This window comes from Panthera tigris, chromosome B4 (genome assembly GCF_018350195.1).
Source record: "Panthera tigris isolate Pti1 chromosome B4, P.tigris_Pti1_mat1.1, whole genome shotgun sequence".
In the NCBI taxonomy this organism is placed as follows: domain Eukaryota; kingdom Metazoa; phylum Chordata; class Mammalia; order Carnivora; family Felidae; genus Panthera; species Panthera tigris.
In genome coordinates, this window is record NC_056666.1 from 131,657,863 (window position 1) to 131,676,163 (window position 18,301).

At 54.9% G+C, this 18,301-nt stretch overlaps 2 protein-coding genes across 7 annotated transcripts; both read left to right on the forward strand.

Annotated features, from left to right (window-relative positions):
* Positions 1–5,095: 5,095 nt before the first annotated feature.
* On the forward strand, positions 5,096–7,777 carry LOC122240474 (MIEF1 upstream open reading frame protein). 4 transcript variants are annotated; one of them, XM_042993315.1, is made up of 2 exons: positions 5,096–5,143; positions 7,530–7,777. In XM_042993315.1, the coding sequence occupies exon 2, from the start codon at positions 7,558–7,560 to the stop codon at positions 7,768–7,770; it is 213 nt and encodes a 70-aa protein (XP_042849249.1). In that variant the 5' UTR covers positions 5,096–5,143; positions 7,530–7,557; the 3' UTR covers positions 7,771–7,777. The 4 variants fall into 4 exon arrangements, with proteins under 4 accessions (XP_042849249.1, XP_042849247.1, XP_042849248.1 ...); XM_042993313.1 differs by lacking the exon at positions 5,096–5,143 and adding an exon at positions 5,779–6,239; XM_042993314.1 differs by lacking the exon at positions 5,096–5,143 and adding an exon at positions 6,246–6,459.
* Positions 7,586–17,666, forward strand: MIEF1 (mitochondrial elongation factor 1). 3 transcript variants are annotated; one of them, XM_015536352.2, is made up of 5 exons: positions 7,586–7,666; positions 13,793–13,943; positions 14,882–15,059; positions 15,263–15,525; positions 16,160–17,666. In XM_015536352.2, the coding sequence occupies exons 2-5, from the start codon at positions 13,800–13,802 to the stop codon at positions 16,964–16,966; spliced, it is 1,392 nt and encodes a 463-aa protein (XP_015391838.2). In that variant the 5' UTR covers positions 7,586–7,666; positions 13,793–13,799; the 3' UTR covers positions 16,967–17,666. The 3 variants fall into 3 exon arrangements, with proteins under 3 accessions (XP_015391838.2, XP_007079472.2, XP_042849245.1); XM_007079410.3 differs by lacking the exon at positions 7,586–7,666 and adding an exon at positions 7,798–7,884; XM_042993311.1 differs by lacking the exons at positions 7,586–7,666; positions 13,793–13,943 and adding an exon at positions 13,961–14,432.
* The last annotated feature ends 635 nt before the right edge of the window (positions 17,667–18,301 follow it).

Genomic DNA, 18,301 nt, shown 5'->3' on the forward strand with positions numbered 1-18,301 from the left:
CGTACACCTGTTTGCCCCTGGAGGAGACGGAGGCTGTAATCAGCCTGAGTGGTGCTGCCTCATCTGTAAAGTGGGTCACTGGTATCCAGTGGGTCAATGGGTAGAAAGGATGTAAAGGGACACTGGCTGAGATTCACTGAGCGACTGCCCTGGGCTGGACACTGTACTCAGCCTCCCCACCCTTCTCCTACGTTCTGAACCTCACAGAGGTGGTACACGTGGCAAGTGGGGGAGCTGGGAGCTGGGCTCTAAGCCTGCCCATCTGCCAGTCCTGGCCCCCACTCCTGCTGCCTGCCAAGGGGGGGGTATTCCGTGAATGAGCTTACAGTCTCTGTGCCCTTCTCAACACCACCTGGCACTATGTGGGCAGCAAAGATTTCACAGACTAATGGGGGAATCTCACTCCTGGCCAGGGATATCAGGTTTTGGTCTGGTGAATACAGGATCGATGACATCTGATGACAGCAAACTCCGTTGGGAGGGAAGCGGCTCTCTCTGAGAGATTTCCAGGTCCCTGGCAGGCTCACATCCGGAGCTTCGCTGATCCGTTACGGTTACTGCCAACTCCTCCATTACTCCAGCAGGGCGGGTAAAAGGAGTGTCTGCACCCTTACTCCACCCTGGGTCCTCCCCTGGCAAGGTTGGGAGGTGGGGGGGGGTGGGCTGGGGTGAGCTTTCCGTCTTGTCATTCAGTAGCCATTTCCCTCCCATTCAAAGCACCCAACATTTAAAGAGGGTCTCAGTGTTGTGTGCCTTACAACATTGCTGGGCAAAGCAAAGGGCTGGAGGCTGGAAAGACCCAGGCTGCAGGCACTCACCCTCTCTGCCTCCAGCAGGGGAGCCTGGAGCTGCCCTGCGTGCCCCCTCCCCTCCCCACCCCCCTCAGTAAGCAGCATCGGGGAATTCACTCCTTTGAGGGCTCACTCCCTCTGGCACTTCCAACTCCTCTGCCTCAACTGGCTCCTCTCTTCCCCTCCCCAGGCTGGAACGGTACCAGCACACCCCCAGCCCAACCCAACCGCTTTTTCTTCAACTGTCCTCTCATCTCACCCTTTCTCCTGCCAGCAAAGTCACGGTCTCCCTTTCCACCTCCCCAATTACTCTCTATAGCCCCTGGGTTCTCAGTGAACCAGTCTGAGACCAGCACCTAACTGGGCAAACTGCCTGGGGCCCTGGCCTCCGTAGCCACCCTCTCCTCTCCCCAGGCCTCCATGACACCCCCGTCTTCTGCAGTGTCCTTTGCTTCCTGGGCCTTAGCTGTCAGTGTCCCCAGGGGCTCCTTGTCCTTGTCTTCTTCCTCCACCCTTGCCTCTAGTCACTTCATCTATCCCGGGACGGTTCAAGCCCCAGAGCGGAGTTCAGATCCTAATCCTGCTGCTTATGGCTCTTTAAGGTCCTGCCTCCTTGGATGTACCTGGCACAGGGACATTCTCATCCTCACACGGCTGTGATGAGGGTTAGGGGGTTGTGTGTGCAAGAGATGTCGGCACACAGGAAGCGCTGGGCTCACTCCTACCGTCCGCTGATGGCTCTCTCAAGGGGCGCCGAAGTGGCCTGGGGCCCAGCTCCTGCAGGTCTCAGCCTGTCAATCTAGTCCCCGTAAAAGGGCCAGGCAGCTCTTTCTAAGATGGAAGTCTGATCGTGGCTGGGACTTTCCCCTGCTGTTGGCTCAGGGTCAAACTCCTGGCTGTGGCCTGCTGCCTTCCTCCCCAGCCTCATCTCGGGCCTCTCCTGAGTTCTCTGGCTCTAGTCCTTTGAACTCTGCAATGGGCCGAGACTCCATCCTCTGCCCGGACCACTCCTGCCCCCCAGCATCACCTGGACTCCCTAAGGCCTTAGCCATAGTTTTAATTCTCATTGCAGATACACACTTAATATATACACAGATAGCCACTGCTTCTCTCTTCCTCCATCTTAGTTGGCATGAGTCAGTTTCAAGGTCTGATTGCTTAGGTACTTTAATGAATCCCCATTTTTGAGTGTAGAAACCAAGACTCAGAGAGGTTGAGCACGTTGCTGAAGGACGCCCAGCGGTCAGGTAGCAGAGCTGGGACTTGAACCCGTGACCGACTCCAGACTAACGGTGCCAGTGCCTGAAGCATGCCTCACCGGCTGTCACTTCCTTTCCGAGAAACCTGAGCATGCTCACGGTCCAGCTTTGGGTCTCAACCCTTCGCTTCCGTAGCCAGTGGGTGCTCACCCAACCCTGCTTCTTCACTGGGTCACAGCATCTTCTGGTTCCCAGAGCACCTGTGAAGCCTTCTCTCCTAGCACCTGCGTACCTGTCTGTCTCCACCCCCCTGCCCCCCACCCCCCAGCCTTCTTGAGGACAGGAACTACGTGTTTCACATCTGCATCCCCACCTCTAACCCTGGCTCACACTAGGTGCTCACTAAACGCCGAACAATAGACTGCTTGGGAACAACGGTGTTGATTCTCACGGTCACTCAGCAAAAACGTTTTGTTCATTTTGTTCCTGTATCCTGCCTTAGCCCTCTGGGGCCCGGACCCTTGGCCACGGAGGCTTTCCAGGGCTGGAAGGCCCTAGCTTGAGACTCCCGGAATTCCTGCCCTGGAACTGGTGTCCTGGGTTTCCAAAGTCTGTTTGTGATATTCCCACGTCCCTGTCCGCTCACGAGAGAGAGAGAGAGAGAGAGAGAGAGAGACACCGACACCTCATGATAATACAAGCCACCACTTAGTGTGTGCTCATGGGGTGTCAGGTTCCCAATGACACCTTGTATGCCCTCTCACATTTAACCCTCAACAGCCCAAGGAGGCAGCTCTTTATCTCTATCTCCAGCTCACAGATGGGGAAAGCAAGACACGCACAGCTTCAATCACTTGCCCCATGCCCGTCGCCGCCCCACTGCCCCTTTCAAACGCAACTAGACTTGACTGACCTGACTTGGGGAAATGGTCTCTCTCTCCCAGTCCCTCTACCTTTCTGGAAAATATCCCTTCATCCCTTCACTCCGCAATGAAATGTCTACTATTGGTGCGAGTCACGGCTCTGATGAACAAGGGCTTCCCTCTTGCCCTCCATCCGTCACCCCATAACACACCATTTGCCAACATCCAGATGTGCGACTGGGAGTTAGGTCAAAGCTGCAATATCTTAGAGATCCCAGAGGACCCTTTGTCCCATCCACCCGGCAGAGCCCTGACATTTGGGTCAGTGCTCCTTGCCGGGGGTCTCAGACCTACAAAGGCACCATGGATGTGTGCCTGCCTCGCTTCTCCAACCCCCCCTCCCCCCGCCATTGTCACGGGAGCACTGGGAACAGGAATGAGTGCTCTGAGTCTGGAAGTAAAGAAAAGACCCAGAAGAGTCTGGGGAAGCTGATCTGAAAGGCAGGCCGCCCGGGGGCCTCCCCCCTTCCCTCCTAAAAATAATATTCTATAGAGCAGGAGGGTCAGGAGGGATACGAAAGGTCACCTAGTCTTCCAGCTGGAAATGTCACCAATTAGATTTATTTGGGTCACAAAATTATTTCTTTATCGAGCAAAGTAGGGCAGCCTGGAAGAGTGGAAAGAACACACGTTTTGGTGTAAGACAGACGAGTTCCACCGCGAGCTTCCCAGCTGCCTGGCTCAGTATCAGAGAAATTAGCAAACCTCTCTCAGTCTTGGATTTCTCATCTGTAAGATGAGGATAACGATGCCTACCAAGCAGGGCCGCTGGGCCCGGACATAATACAACGTTTGTAAAGTAGTCAGTCCAAATGGCTGGCACACCAGAGGCGCTTCATAAAGGCGGCTGTAAGTGCTGGGGCCGCTGCACTGGAGCGTGAGGGAGAGAATTGCTGAGTTTCTTCCTCCAGCCCTGGGGGATCCAGCCCCAGCCTAAGAGCCCAGGCTCCACACCACCATTGGGCCTAAGTCTTAAGCCTCCCTCCTTGAGGCCCCCAACTGGGCCCTCCCTTTCCCGGAAGCCCTAGGGCTCACCGTCCCTCAGTGCTGCGGGGCTCCCCATGTCACAGGGAAGTCTTCCCTCATCTGAGTGGAGACCTTAGGCCTCTGGAAAACAGCCTTCTTCTGGAACACGCGGAACATGCTCCTAACTGAGCTGAAGCAGGGAGGCAGCAGGGTAGTTGCTCAGGCAGAAGCCGGAAGCCACGGTGGCCCTTCTCTCTCACACCCTACGTGAGCAGTGGCTCTAGCTTCACAGACTTCCAGGATCTGACCACTTCCTCCCTCCACTGCCGCCTCCCCTGATTTGAGCCCCTGTCTCCCCTGGGGTCCTGCCACAGCTTCCCAACCAACCTCCCTGCTTTAGCGCTTGGTGCATTCGGTTCTGCTCAAGCCAGACTGCCCCTGCGACAATGGGATTCAGGGAGGGACCCTTTTCACGAAGACGGAGCAGAACGGGAAGAGGAAAACCCCGGCTCCTCCCAAAGCCGAAGCCGAAGCAAAGGCGTTGAAGGCCGAGAAGGTGGCACGGAATGGTGTCCACAGCCACCAAAAAGGAGAAGATCCGCATGTCGCCCACTCCCGTGTAAAAGAGCAACGCCCTCCCTCCCACCACACTCCCTTCCCTCCATCCTCGCACCTGCAGGAGGGCTCCCAGCTCGCCTCACCACCTGCGTCAGCCCCCACTAGATGACACAACTTGATCCTTCTGTTCCCTGCAACACCGGTGGCAGTGCCCTGCACGTTAGAGACCCCTGAGGAGGACTGGATGCGTGAATCAATGAGTGGATGGTAACTGCTCCTAAACGCCCACCCCCTCCTGCTGGATGCCCGTTAGTCCCCACAACAGCCCCAGGCGGAAGTTAGGAAACTTGCCAGAGGGCAGAAGTCCTTCAGTGGTGCAACTGGAACTGGGGGTCCTCAGGGGCCTGACTCCCAACGCTCCTTGGCTTCGCTTGGCACCTGGACACGCTGCGGGCAGGGGCCTCACGGATTCCAGAAGGTGTGGGTCGCGCCCCCAGATCTGGTGAGAGACAGAAGCAAACGGGTACGTTAAACAGCAGTGCCCGGCAAATAACTGGTGCCAGTAAATACGATTTGTTGTTAGGAGCCCCAACAGCAGTGTGCAGACATTTCTGTGCGGCCCAAAGGAGGCGCCTGTGCTGGACGCCCGAGGAGGAAGGTGCTGGAAAAGACGTCCGGAGGGAACAAGTGAGCTGGACCTTCAAGGGTAGGAGTTTGCCGCGAGCCGAAGGGCCCGGGGAGCAAGAAGAGCCCCGAGGGGTGAAAAGAAAGCGATCTGAGAAAAATGGGACTTGAGGAGCTTTGAAAGCCATGACAGAGAATAGTAGTAGTGTCAGACTTCCCCAGGTGTCCCCACGGCCCCAGCCCGAGATCGGCAGTCGGTGCTGGGGTCTGATCTGACCGCCTGACAGGTTACGAGGCTGGCAGCGGGTGGGGGTCGGCCCGACGCAGCCCGGTCGCTGGACGGCGAGGCCACCCGGGTGCCAGTCCGCCGCCCCACTCCCGCCCACGGCGCGGTCGCTCTCCGGGTGGGCGGGGCCCGAACGGCCTCGGCGGACCGGTCCCTGGGGAACGTCACGCACGGAGGCGGGACCGAGCCCGCCTGAGGGGGCGTGGCCCGACGAGGCTCCTGGCCCCGCCCCGAGAGAGGCCTCGGCCGCGAAGAACGGAAGTCCTTCCGCCTCCGCCCGCCCCCACGCTCCCTTCAGTCCCTCCCCTCAGCTCCGTGCGCAAGGTCGTGTCCCGGAAGTGAAGGGGCCATGTTGGTGGGTGACGCCGGGAAAGGTACCGGGCGAGAGGCGAATCGCGAGGAGTGGTAGCGCGCGCAGTCCGCGGGTGAGTGCGGGGAGGAGCCGGGGCCCGGGGCTCGCCGAGCCTCTGCTCAGGGCCGCGCTGGCGCCCCCCACCCCAACCCGGCCAGCAGGGGTCTCGCCCAGACCGCTCTAGTTTCCTCCCGGGAGGCCGCTCGGTGGCCGCGCCCCGGCCTCCGGAGGCCTCCCGGGGACCCCCCCGCCCCCAGCCGGCCTGCCCCAGCCCGGGCCCTCCCCATCCCGCCTCGGCCCGGCCCCTAGGGTCGAGGCAGGAACTGGGGACCGACCAGGGCTCAGTCGCCCAATCGCCGATCGACCTTGTAGTAACAGCCCTCGCGTGACAATCGCCTTCAACCTCATAAAGCACTTTTCCTGTTGATTTTCTGGATTCATCTCTCGCATTCCGGGAGGCCCTTGGGGCCGAGGGGAGCTCTTCTACAGTTGAAAAAAGGACAGGGACAGTGGCTTTGCTCGAGCTCGCGCAGAAAGTTGGTGAGGCCGGACGCTGATGGCTAACTGACTTCGGGCCCAAAGTTCAGATCTTTTTACCAAGTACCTCCCCCATTCGATCTCATTTCTTTATTTTTGAAATAGGGGTGATCATTTCTCCCACATAAGGACTTTGCTTCTTTCATCCAACTTATTTTTTGAGGCCCTTATATGTGCCAAGCGCTGTGCTGGGAAAGTTTGTAGAGCACCCCTGTCCTACGTGGTAAGGCCCCAGCGAATGGTAATTGTCCTTACAGAGGCAGGCAGAGTTGGGGGCAGGAATGCAGCCCCCCTTTCCAGCTATGTGCCTGTGGGCAAGTTACTTCCCTGTGGGAGCTTCAGTTTCCCCCACTTAAAATGGGGATGAGGACGCTGGGGTTGTTGACAGAATGAGACGCGTTATTCTGTGGAATGTGCCTGAAACATGCCTGATACATAGTAAACCCTCTGTAAGTGTTCACTGTCAACGTCAGGACCCCTGACCACCTCCTAGGTTTCTTCATTTAAATGTAATGGATGACAAAGCATTTTATGACACTCAGTATTTGTGTAAAGGTTCATTGTTACTGAAGGCAGATGGTGGCGGTTCACGCAAAACTAAATCTATTTATTGGGCTGGGGGCCACTAGTCATAGCCGGCCGTGATAGCGTGCTTCTTTGTAGGTGCCAAGCACTATTCTAGACCCATTTACATACATTAAGTCATTTAATCCTCGTACCAACCGAATGGGCAGAATACAGTCTTGCTCCTCATTGTACAAATGGAGAACTGAGGTTAGCGCAGAGAGGTTAAGAAACTTGCCAGGGTAATCACTGCAGAAGCGGTGGTGCCAGGATTCAAGTGTGGCTGAGAGTCCTTGCCTTCAACCACTCTAGACCACCCCTCGTAGTGGAATTCTATTAGAGATGCTATATGTGCATTATCTCATGCAGTTCTCAAAATAACCCCATGTGGTAGGTACTCTTTAACATATAATGTCATCTGCATTTTTTTTTTTTTTTTACCACCGAGGAACCTGATGCTCAGAAGCGTTAAGTACGTTGCCCGGAATCATATGGCCGGTAAACGGCAGAGCCAGGATTCAAGCCCTGGCCCTTCAGCATAACCTGTACTTTCCCAGAGAGGACCCTGGGAGGCTGGGGTCTACTTCTAGCCCTGCCACTAAGTCATAATGTGACCTTGGGATCTCTGAGACCCAGATTAAGAACCCCTGAGTTTTAGATAGTCTCTATATAGACCCTTCTATCGTTAATTCTGATTCTAGGCTTCTGTTTTTTCCCTTCTGTTTATAGCTTGACGCCCAGCCCCCGCCAGTCCCCCATGGCCCCATGGAGCCGAGAGGCGGTGCTCAGTCTGTACCGGGCCCTGCTGCGCCAGGGTCGAGAGCTTCGCTACACTGATCGAGACTTCTATCTTGCCTCCATCCGCCGTGAGTTCCGGAAAAACCAGAAGCTAGAGGATCCTGAGGCCCGGGAGAGGCAGCTGGAAAAGGGCCTGGTCTTCCTCCACAGCAAATTGGGGGGGATTATTTAGGATCCCCTCCTTTCCCCTCTCCTCCTAATTCCAAAGGAAAGAGTTCAAAGGTGTCTTCGTAGACACTCCTGCTCTTTCCCATCCCTACCTCACAGATGCAGTAAGCAGTCTCAGGTAGGTAGACACTTAATCCTGTAGGTTTCTTTCTTTCTTTTTCTTTTTTCTTTTTGATGCAGGGGACCAGGAGAGGGGACAGTTTCTTTTCAGTGACCATAGTCTTTCAGTCATTAGAAATCAATGGAGGAATTAGAGACATTAATAGAAGTAGGTTTCCTTATTGAGAAAAAATAGGCCTCGCGTTTCAAGGCCCGCCAGAATAAAATTATTATCACCATTTTATTTCCTGGAACATTTTACTTCTGAAAATGTTACAGAAGATACTGGTTGAAAGTATTAGAGCTCAGTTCCAGGCCGGCTCGCTCTCAGTGGATTCCGTTACCTTATGGGTCAGATCACATTCCCCAGACGTGACTATATTCTGTTACAACACGGCCTACAAAGCAAGCATAGTGTGTGTGGACTTCAAGGGACCGTGTCTGGGTTCAGATCCCGGCTCTGGTGCTAATAGCTGTGGGACTTAGGGCAAATCACTAGACTTTTCCGAGCTCCCATCTCCTCATTTATAATGGAGAGAACAGTACCTACTGTGTGCAGTCATTTTGAGGATCCAGTGAGACTGCGCACACACAGCGCTTGGAATGGTGCTTAGCAGGTGGTAGGTTAGCTCTGTTTCCTCCTGATACCAGTGTTACCAAGAAGTCCCTCTATAACCTAGTGATGATATTTAGTTCGGCAACTTTTCCAGAGGGCCTTCTATGGCCCTGGCATGTTCGGCAGGCTCTGGGATAAAGGTGAACGATACGGTTCATCAAGGGACTCGGTCTGATGTGGAGATGAACGGAAAGTAATTCCAGGGGGAGCAACTCTGCCGGAGGGTCACATAAAGAGCTTGGAGATGGGGACGAGGACGTAATTCTGCCTGAGGAGGGAGGTGGTAGGGGGGGTCATAGGTGGCTATAGAAAAGGGCCGTTTGAGGTCCGCCTCAAACGAGAAATAGAAGCTTGCCATGCAGACGGCCAAGAACGGCCAAATACGGCGGTGGGAACGGTAGTCTGGGAACTTGAGTCTGCTGTGGCGGGCACGGCCCGCCTGTGAGGCGAGTGGCGGGTGTTGAGGCCGGGCCGAGTCTGCAAGGAGACTGGCCCCCCGGCGAAGAGATTGCGACATCCGATAGGAGGGGGACGGTCACAGCTCTGGAAAGCAGGGGAATGGCACAGAAGAGGGATCGTGGCGGTGGCCGTGTGGAGAACAAGCTGCTGACGACAGAGCGGAGGCAGCAAGTCCGGCCGGACGACCCTGAGCGACTGGGGTGGTGGGGCAGCTGCGCTTCCGTAGTGTGCGCGGCAGCGGGGCTCGGTGGCCAGTTGGCTGAGGCTGGAGGCGGAGAGAGAAAAACGAAGGATAACTGGGGTATAAGGCTTGCCGGCTGGGCGAGGGTGCTGTTTTCCACAGAGGGGGGAAGTGGCCGGGGGGAGCGGGGAGCCTTAGGTAACGGCTTTCGGTTCTCCTCGGCCACTTAGGTTGACTGCAGACTCGCCTTCGGCAGGGGAGGCCCAGGGGAGGGTTGATGCCCGCGGGAGCCTGCCTGCGCCGGGAAGGGTAGCGGATCCGAAGGAGAAATCGTTACTGAGTCTCTGTCCATCTGTTTTCCCTGTGAGTTGGGTTACAGATGGCCTTCACCACCTCCTCAAAAAACCAGAAATCCGCCCCCCCCCCCCCCCCCATAGGGTTAACGGCTCATTTGTGCCACAGATACGATCTATGTGTCGAACAGCGCTGGCCCTGGGGACTTGGCAGTGAATGTGCCAAAATGCCTCCAAGAAGGTTAAGGTCTTCTGGCTCATAAGATGTGAACGAGGCGGGGTGGCAGGCCTTAGGACTCCTCCGCACTACTCTCCGGCAGACGAGCTCTGGGTTCGGATCCTGGCCGCGCAGCTTACCGACACGATAACCTTGGGCCACTGACTTAACCTCTGCCTCCACTTCTTCATCTGTACGTTGGGGGTAACGCTGCGACCCCATGGTGGCGGCGTAAGGATTCGGGAATTAACACGTGTAACGTGCCCGGCACGTGACTCGGCGCGTGTCAGTTGGCCTCGTGTGCGCTCGAGCCAGACATGTTGAAGTCCTGTGGCTTTCTCAAGTAAGAGAAGTTGAAATTTTCACGGTTCTGTGCGGTCTGCCTCCGAAGCTGCAGGGCCGCCGTTACGCCTCATCCCCGCTCCATCGGGGCAATGAGTATGTCCGTTCCCGTTTTTGTGCCTGGGGCGACAGGTTAAATAACTGGCCCGGAAATGCCACCGGCGCCGAGACCTTCCATCCCCAGCCCTGCCTGCCATGTCAGTGCTCCTCTTCCTTCTTTGTCCTCTTCTTTTTAAAAAACGTTTTCATTAGTTTTTAGTGTAGAGCTCAGTAGCGGTAAGAATATTCACACCGTTGGGGCACTCGCGGGGCTCAGTTGGTTAAGCATCTGACTCTTGATCTCAGCTCCGGTCACGGTCTCGCGGTTCCTGGGATCAGGCCTCACGTCGGGCTCCGTGCCGACTGTGTGGAGCCTGCTTGGGACTGTCTCTCCCTTCTCTCTGCCCCTTCCCTGCTCATGGGCACGTGCTCGCTCTCTCTCAAAATAAATAAACAAACTTTAAAAAAAAAAAAAAGAATATTCACATTGTTGCATAACAGATCTCCAAAACGTTTTCATCTTGAAAAACTGAAACTCTAAACCCAGTAACCAACAGTTCTCTCCCTTGATGGCACTGAGGAGCCAGGCTCCCCCACCCTCCACCCCCCTCCCCCTTCCCCGTCATGCCAGGTGGATTCTCGTGTCCTAATAGGCAGGCTAAGCCACAGAACCTGAGTAGACAACGTACGGTAGATAAGCAGTCTCGACTGAAACAAGTTAGGTTTTAGAACAAGAGCTTTTATCTCGCTGTTGAAGCTCATGGACATACTCTCTTCTCCCTGGTCACCGGTGGCATCACCTGGTCCACAGATGGGGGGGAGCACACGGCACTAGACAAGGGAGAGCCTTCTCACAAGCTGCCAACTTAATGGTCTGGGTCTGAAGTGTGGGAGAGCATCAGCGTGAGCTTTAGAGGCCATTCCTTAGCTCTATCTCAGAAGGTAGAATGTAACTGAGAGGACAGTCTGGGTTGCTGCCTGCCTTCTGGAAGGTGACCTTTTGTCCTGTGAGTGGAAATCGTAAAAGACTTCACGATAGCTCGTACTTGTGGGGTACTCTTCAGTTTATAAAGCGTTCACATTCAGTATTGTTGTAGATGTTTTTTTCCTCACTGCAACCTTCTGAGTCAGGCCACGCGGGGGTAGTTATCCCCTTTTCGTAGCTGGGGTGGTTAAGTAACTTAGGGAGGTCACTCAGCTAATAAGTCAGGGCTCAAAGGCAAGTACTCGTCCTCAGAGTTTCCGGCTTGAGAACTCAGGCTCTTTTCTGTTATGCCACATCACTGCTTCGTTCTTACCAGTCATCAGATGGGCCCTGGGTTAAATGGGCCAGGGAGGCTCCTTCTGGCTTTCACTTGGGTGGAGGACATCCCCTTCTGGTCCTGCTGCCTCACGATCAAGGAGGTGCCTGCATCCAGTGTTTCTATTATAAACATAGCAGTAAAGGTTCTTGTGTTTAAAAGAAAGAAAATGGGTGTGTGGGTGGCTCAGTCAGTTAAGCGTCCAACTCTTGATCTGGGCTCAAGTCTTGATCTTCCAGTTTGTGGGATTGAGCCCCACGTCGGGCTCTGCACTGATAGCGCGGAGTCAGCTTGGGATTCTGTGTCTCCTCTCTCTGCCCCTTTCTTGCTCTCTTTCTCAAAAACTAACTAAATAAAAAGAAAACACTGGTCGTTGTTACGTGTGGGGAACACATGTGTAAAGTTCTACTCTGTCCTGATTGAATTACTCTGCTTTGGCCAAGTTTGATCTGTGCCGTCTCTGTCTCAGTGGCCACTGGAGGGACGATGAGTAGTGTTCTTCCCTGACCCCACCTGTAATGTATAGTTTAACTCTTCCCCTTGGCCTTGCTTGCTCTGTGCAAGTGGGAACGTATTTCACTTGGCCAAGTAGTCTCCCATTATGTCCCTAAGCCCGAAGCTTCTGTTGACCGGAAAAGGTAGAGAAAAGTGCCACCAAAGTTGTGAACTCTGGTTAGGGAAAAATATTTTTGGACTTGACAATGACTCTTAGTTAACTCAGTTGCTGGAAGTAGTAGAGTCAGAAACGTTTTCCCTCCCGTTCCCTTCCCTTCCCTTCCCTTCCCTTCCCTTCCCTTCCCTTGGCCGGGGAGGTTAGAGGCAAGGGCCAGGAGAGGTGAAGCCAGCAATACCTAGTTGTAGCGGTATTAGAAAGAAGGTTACTGGGGCGTCTGGGTGGCTCAGTCGGTTAGGCGTCTGACTTTGGCTTAGGTCATGATCTTGCGGTTCATGGGTTCGAGCCCCGTGTCAAGCTCTGTGCTGACAGCTCGGAGCCTGGAGCCTGCTTCCGATTCTGTGTCTCCCTTGTTCTCTGCCCTTTCCCCATTCATGCTCTGTCTCTGTCTCAAAACTAAACATTTAAAAAAAGAAAGAGAGAGAGAGAGAGAGAGAGAGAGAAAGGAAGAAAGGAAGAAAGAAAGGTTACTTACACTGGACGATGCACCCAGGGATCCTGTCTCTGTCTCCTCCCATCCTGGGCACGTTGGGACCCCGAGTGGTGCACAGCTGGCTTGCCCTGTGTAATTCCTGGGGTGCTGGACGTGGGAGGTAGGAGAGCAGCAGTGGTAAGAGCGGCGCTCAGATCTGCACCGCTTTGCCATCCTTCCTCTGTGTCGGACCCACGGTTCTCACGGGCTCATGTGGGGACGCGGGGCACTTCAGTCAGGATGACTTCATTGTTGCCGGGGAGCAAGTGTGTGCTCCCCTTGCCGGAGCTCTGTACGAGAGGCCGCCTCTTTGGTCTTGAGCCCACGAGCTCCTTTTTAGTTCATTTTTCAAGTGCATTTGGGTAGATGGGTGTGTGTGTGTGTGTGTGTGTGTGTGTGTGTGTGTGTGTGTGTGTGTGTGTTTTCCCAGTTAACAGCCAAGCCTACAGCGTCCTTGGGGTTGACACTCAGTGTCACCGTGCCAGCCTCACCTGAACTCCTGGTGCCTCCCCGCCACCCAAACACTTTCCCCAAGAAGCAAAGCATTTGTCAAGTGGGAGTGTCCACAGAGTTATTTTTCCCTTTGGACCTTTCTCATGTGTGGACTTGAGGTTATGTCTCCGTGTGCAGTAGTCTGGTCCACGTTATTATTATTTTTTTAACGGTTTATTTTTTTTTTGCAGAAAGTAGAGTGGGAACGTTTGGTGTGGGTAAAGGGTAAACACGATGGTAGGAAAAGCAGCCTATTAGGAGCTGGAATCCTGAGTTGTGGAGGTGACTCTGCCACTCCCTGTCTCTGGGACCTCTGGCAGGTCACCTCCCTATGTGTGAAGTGACGCCATGGGACTGGATGAGCATCTGCTAACCTAGTCTATTAGGTTAGACCTTCTCAGGTCTCACCTTACAGGAAGTGGTAGCCAAAGGATCAAAGCAATCTACGCTACCGTGGTGGGAAGGGAGAGGGACAGGGTTGAAGTGCATGGTAGGGTAATATAATATAATATAATATAATATAATATAATATAACATAAGAAGGGATTGATGGACACTGAGCTAAGGCTGTCTCTTTCTACAACCTCAGTAGGTTGATGGAGAGATTTTGTTCACAATGAGCGCGATCCATTCTTCCCCCGCCCCCCTTGCGTATGCAGATATGTCATGGGGCGTGGTGTCTCTCCCTTGACCCTAGAGCGTGCAGGCTAGAGGCAGGAGGATTTGGGTTGCTGGAATTCATAGAATGCCCTGGCCCTACTGCGGCGTGGCCTGATGGGGGAGGGAGGAGGGGTGGCTCTTGAGTCCCAGTGGTGATGGCTGCGTTCTGACTTCGTCCTCAGGTGAGAGATGGCAGGCTCTGGTGAGCGCAAAGGCAAGAAGGATGACAATGGCATCGGCACGGCCATTGATTTTGTGCTCTCCAATGCCCGGCTGGTGCTGGGGGTGGGCGGAGCAGCCATGCTGGGCATCGCCACGCTGGCAGTTAAGCGGGTAAGTGGGCGCAGCCAGGGCCGGGGGTGGGGGGGGCGGACGAGGCTGCCTCTGTCAAGTGGAGCTGACCTTGAACGAGCCTCGGATACTGCTAATGGGGGCATAACCCGGAAATCTGACATTGTTAGATGAGCCCATAGGAGAACTCAGCAAGTCTACTTCTAGGACTCCGCCCTGAAGAAATCGGTGGCAATACAAATAAGTCTATCCCAGTGAGTAAACCGCTACAGATAACCAAGATGCCCTTCCTTAACTCCCCGATTTGAAATGGCAACACTCCCACCACATACACACTTCCTATTTCCCTTTTCTACTTTATTTTCCTTAACATCTATCTCTGACTGCGTATGTCACATTGAACTTGTTTATTACATATTGCCTGTATCCTTCCACCGCACTGCAGACTCATGCGGGCAGGGATTGGGTCTCTGTGTTTTACTGCTTGACTCTGTGCACCTAGAACCACGCCTGGCATGTAGGAGCCACTCGGTAAATATCCGTTAAATAAATGAATCCGTGTTCAACGTTATGGTACGTTCGTAAGGTACAATGCTGAATAGTCAGAAAAGGTACATGATGTTGACCACTGGGTTCGTTTTCAGTGACAGTGGGGAGATGATAAAAAGGATGAGTGAAAAAAATCCAGTGTCGCAAGTGTACGTACAGTAGGATCCTAAGTATATACATACATATTTCCCAGCAAGAGCCAGACCAAAATATTAACAGTCGTGTCTGTGTTGTGTCCTTACGGTAGATCTGTTTCTTGTTTGCATCATTTAGTATTTCCCGAGATTTTCTGCATGGAGCACAGTGTTCCATAATCTAGAATAAAACTAAAGTTATTGAAAAGTAGTAGTCAGACCCCCTAGGGCAGAGCTGCTGAGAAGAAGGGAAACGGAGGCAGGAAGCTTCCTATGCCTCGGCCTCCGCTATTTCAGATGTACGATAGGGCGATCAGTGCCCCTACCAGCCCCACCCGCCTGAGCCATCCGGGGAAGAGGAGCTGGGAAGAACCGAACTGGATGGGCTCGCCCCGACTGCTGAATAAAGAAATGAAGACAGGCCTGAGCCGGTCCCTGCAGACCCTTCCCACAGACTCCTCAGCCTTTGACGCAGGTGAGGACAAGGCCCCCGCCCCTCCGGGGCCTCTCTGTGTGTGCTCAGTACCGCCCCCGCTTTCAGCAGACCTTTCTTGAGCGCCCGTGTGCCAGGCACCGCGCTCGCACTTTTGTGCCAGGCCCTCCTTTCCGGGGCCGAGGCAGCTGTGGACCGAGCGAGCGCGGGAAGAGCTCACGTGCCTCTCTCTCTTGCCTTGGCAGATACATTCTGCCCGCCCCGGCCCAAGCCATTGGCCAGGAAGGGCCAGGGAGACTTGAAGAAGTCACGGCTCCGCATGTCCCTGCAGGAGAAACTTCTTACTTACTACCGGAACCGGGCGGCCATCCCTGCTGGCGAGCAGGCTCGGGCCAAGCAAGCTGCCGTGGACATATGTGCCGAGCTCCGGAGCTTCCTGCGGGCCAAGTTGCCGGACATGCCGCTCCGGGACATGTACCTGAGTGGCAGCCTCTATGACGACCTGCAGGTACCAAGGTGGTTCTCACGAAGGGTAGGGTCGGGTGCGGACCAGGATGCTTCTCTGGGGGCGCCTGGGGGGCTCGGTCAGTTGAGCGTCGGACTTCGGCTCAAGTCACGATCTCACAGTTCGTGAATTCGAGCCCCGAGTCGGGCTCTGTGCTGACAGCGCGGAGCCTGCTTCGGATCCTCTGTCTCCCGCGCCCGCCCCCCGCCCCCCCCCCCCCCTCCCGGCTTACATGCGCACGAGCGCTCTTCACGCTCTTCACGCTCTCTCAAAAAAAGAATAGTAAAACATTTAAAACAAAAAAAGCCGTTTCTCAAGAGTGCTCTTGGTACAGGAGATCGGTGTCCCAGGCGTGCCAGAAAGACCGAAGTCTTAGGTCTTACTGTTTCTGAAGTTTACCTGCTGCCGTAGCCCTTGTTGTGTCTTCCTTAACCCTTTCTGTTTTTTCGTTTTTGTTTTTTTTTTTTCTTTTTTCTTTTTCTTATTCTGACAGACCGGGGTTCAAATCCTTGCTCTGAACGAATTCGTCGTTTCCTTTATTGATGGGAGAATACAAGATGGTGGGACCTGTGTTTGGGGAAAGTTCTCTCTTGAGCAGATTAAATCCCTCAAAACCTTTTTAACTGTGCTCCAACAGGTGGTGACAGCTGACCACATCCAACTCATCGTGCCCCTGGTGCTGGAGCAGAACCTGTGGTCGTGTATCCCTGGTGAGGACACCATCATGAACGTCCCCGGCTTCTGCCTGGTTCGCCGTGAGAACCCAGAGTATTTTCCTCGTGGTAGCAGCTACTGGGACCGCTGCGTAGTAGGGGGCTACCTTTCCCCCAAGACGGTGGCAGACACATTTGAGAAGGTAGTGGCTGGCTCCATCAACTGGCCAGCCATAGGGTCCCTCTTGGACTACGTGATCCGACCGGCACCACCCCCAGAAGCCCTGACTTTGGAAGTGCAGTATGAGCGCGACAAGCATCTCGTCATTGACTTCCTGCCGTCGGTGACCCTCGGCGACACCGTCTTGGTAGCCAGACCACACCGGCTGGCCCAGTACGACAACCTATGGCGGCTGAGCCTGCGGCCCGCAGAGACGGCTCGCCTGCGGGCTCTGGACCAGGCCGACTCGGGCTGCCGATCTCTGTGCCTCAAGATCCTCAAGGCCATATGCAAGTCCACTCCGGCTCTGGGCCACCTCACTGCCAGCCAGCTCACCAACGTCATCCTCCACTTGGCCCAGGAGGAGGCTGACTGGTCTCCGGATATGTTGGCCGACCGATTCTTGCAGGCCTTGAGGGGACTCATCAGCTACCTAGAGGCCGGAGTCCTGCCCAGTGCCCTGAACCCCAAGGTGAACTTGTTTGCAGAGCTCACTCCTGAAGAAATAGATGAATTGGGATATACTCTCTATTGCTCCTTGTCTGAGCCGGAGGTGCTGCTGCACACGTAGGGCAGGTGAAGGCCAAAGTGGACGTCAGGCGGTCAGACCCTGGCTTCTCCGTTAGAAACACGTGGCTGCACAGCTGGTGCCTCACAGGGTCCCTAGGTGCCTCCTATCTTGCTGGTCATCGCCCCGGTCACTTCATGCTGATTAGCATGCCATCTCTTTGCCTCCTCTTTTCTCACCCAGCCCTTTCTATTTTTGTTACCAAACACTGTGCACCTACTCCTCCCTGCCCCCTCGCTCCAGGCTGACTTTTCTGGAATGAATTGAGAAGGTGAAGCACTGGCCTGACCTGAGCTGCTGTTGTGCAGTTTGGCCCAGGTTTTCTGCTCCTGTCTGCCCTTTGGCCTGTTTTCTTTCCAGTGTCTCCTCTGTCTGTTCCTCTTGTTCACGCCTTCTGTTTTGCTTTTCTCCCTGGAGCATATCTGCCCGTCAAGATGTTGCCTTTGAGTTGAATGTCACCGAAGAGTTCTGATCCGCACGTTTCCGAGCTGAGCTCTGCAGAGTGAGCGCTCAGACACTATTTAGAATTTCTGGGGTTAAAACCGGGAGAAGAGCTGGCTCTTGACCCAGGTCCCTGGAGAAGCAGCCCATGCCCCCCACGTCCTGACCACCTCAGATTCCTAAGTGCTGAGAAGGTCCCTCCTGGGAACACGGTTACTGACCCACGCAGGAGTGAGGCTCAAGATAAACTGGTTGCAAAGTTGCCTGGAGATTGTGTTTTTTAGTGGCCATCTGTGAGGGTGCCGCGGGGGAGCTGGAGGTGGTGAGGAGGGCCTGGGGAGGGTGCGTGTGCCTGGTGTCTAGACCTCCCCTTTGGCTGGTCCGGATCAGCTGCGAGAGCGGAGTGGCAGGAGGACAGGAGGAGGACGAGGGAGGGAAGGGGCTGCCTGCCGGGGCGCCGCCCCCCCTGCACAAGTGCTGTTGTTCAGCCCCTTCCTTGCTTCTTGCCAATTAGGACGAAGCCTTCGAGGACACAGCCTTGGGGGAGGTTGACAGGTGTCTGAACGCTAACTGGAAAATCCAGTCACCAGTCGAGGCTTGGTGACGGAGTTTCTCCCCCATCAGGCCCCGCCTCTCTAGGATGCTGCCTCAGAGCAGGAACCGGCCCAAAGCCAGCCCTTCCTTCCCCAGCTTCTGCCACAGGAACGTGAGAGCCTTACGTGCCGAGCCCCCTAGGCACTGTTGAAGGGCGAGCAGACTTGCGCCGACCTCTTCCCCGTCCTGTCTCAGCCCACTCCTGGGGAGACTGGTGCTACCTAGGGAGAGAGTTCGTGTATAAAACACGGCGGGGGGTGGGGGGGTGGGGGGGTGTCGGTGCAGCTTGCTCCGCCCCCTCTT

What these genes read in the sequence shown, in the direction of transcription:
- MIEF1 (XM_042993311.1), top strand. Translation starts at nt 14,211, where the DNA reads ATGGCAACACTCCCACCACATACACACTTCCTATTTCCCTTTTCTACT. An exon ending in TGGCATGTAGGAGCCACTCG is followed by an intron (nt 14,433 to 14,881) that starts GTAAATATCCGT and finishes CCGCTATTTCAG; the next exon opens with ATGTACGATAGGGCGATCAG. An exon ending in CTCCTCAGCCTTTGACGCAG is followed by an intron (nt 15,060 to 15,262) that starts GTGAGGACAAGG and finishes TTGCCTTGGCAG; the next exon opens with ATACATTCTGCCCGCCCCGG.
- LOC122240474 (XM_042993315.1), top strand. Translation starts at nt 7,558, where the DNA reads ATGGCCCCATGGAGCCGAGAGGCGGTGCTCAGTCTGTACCGGGCCCTG.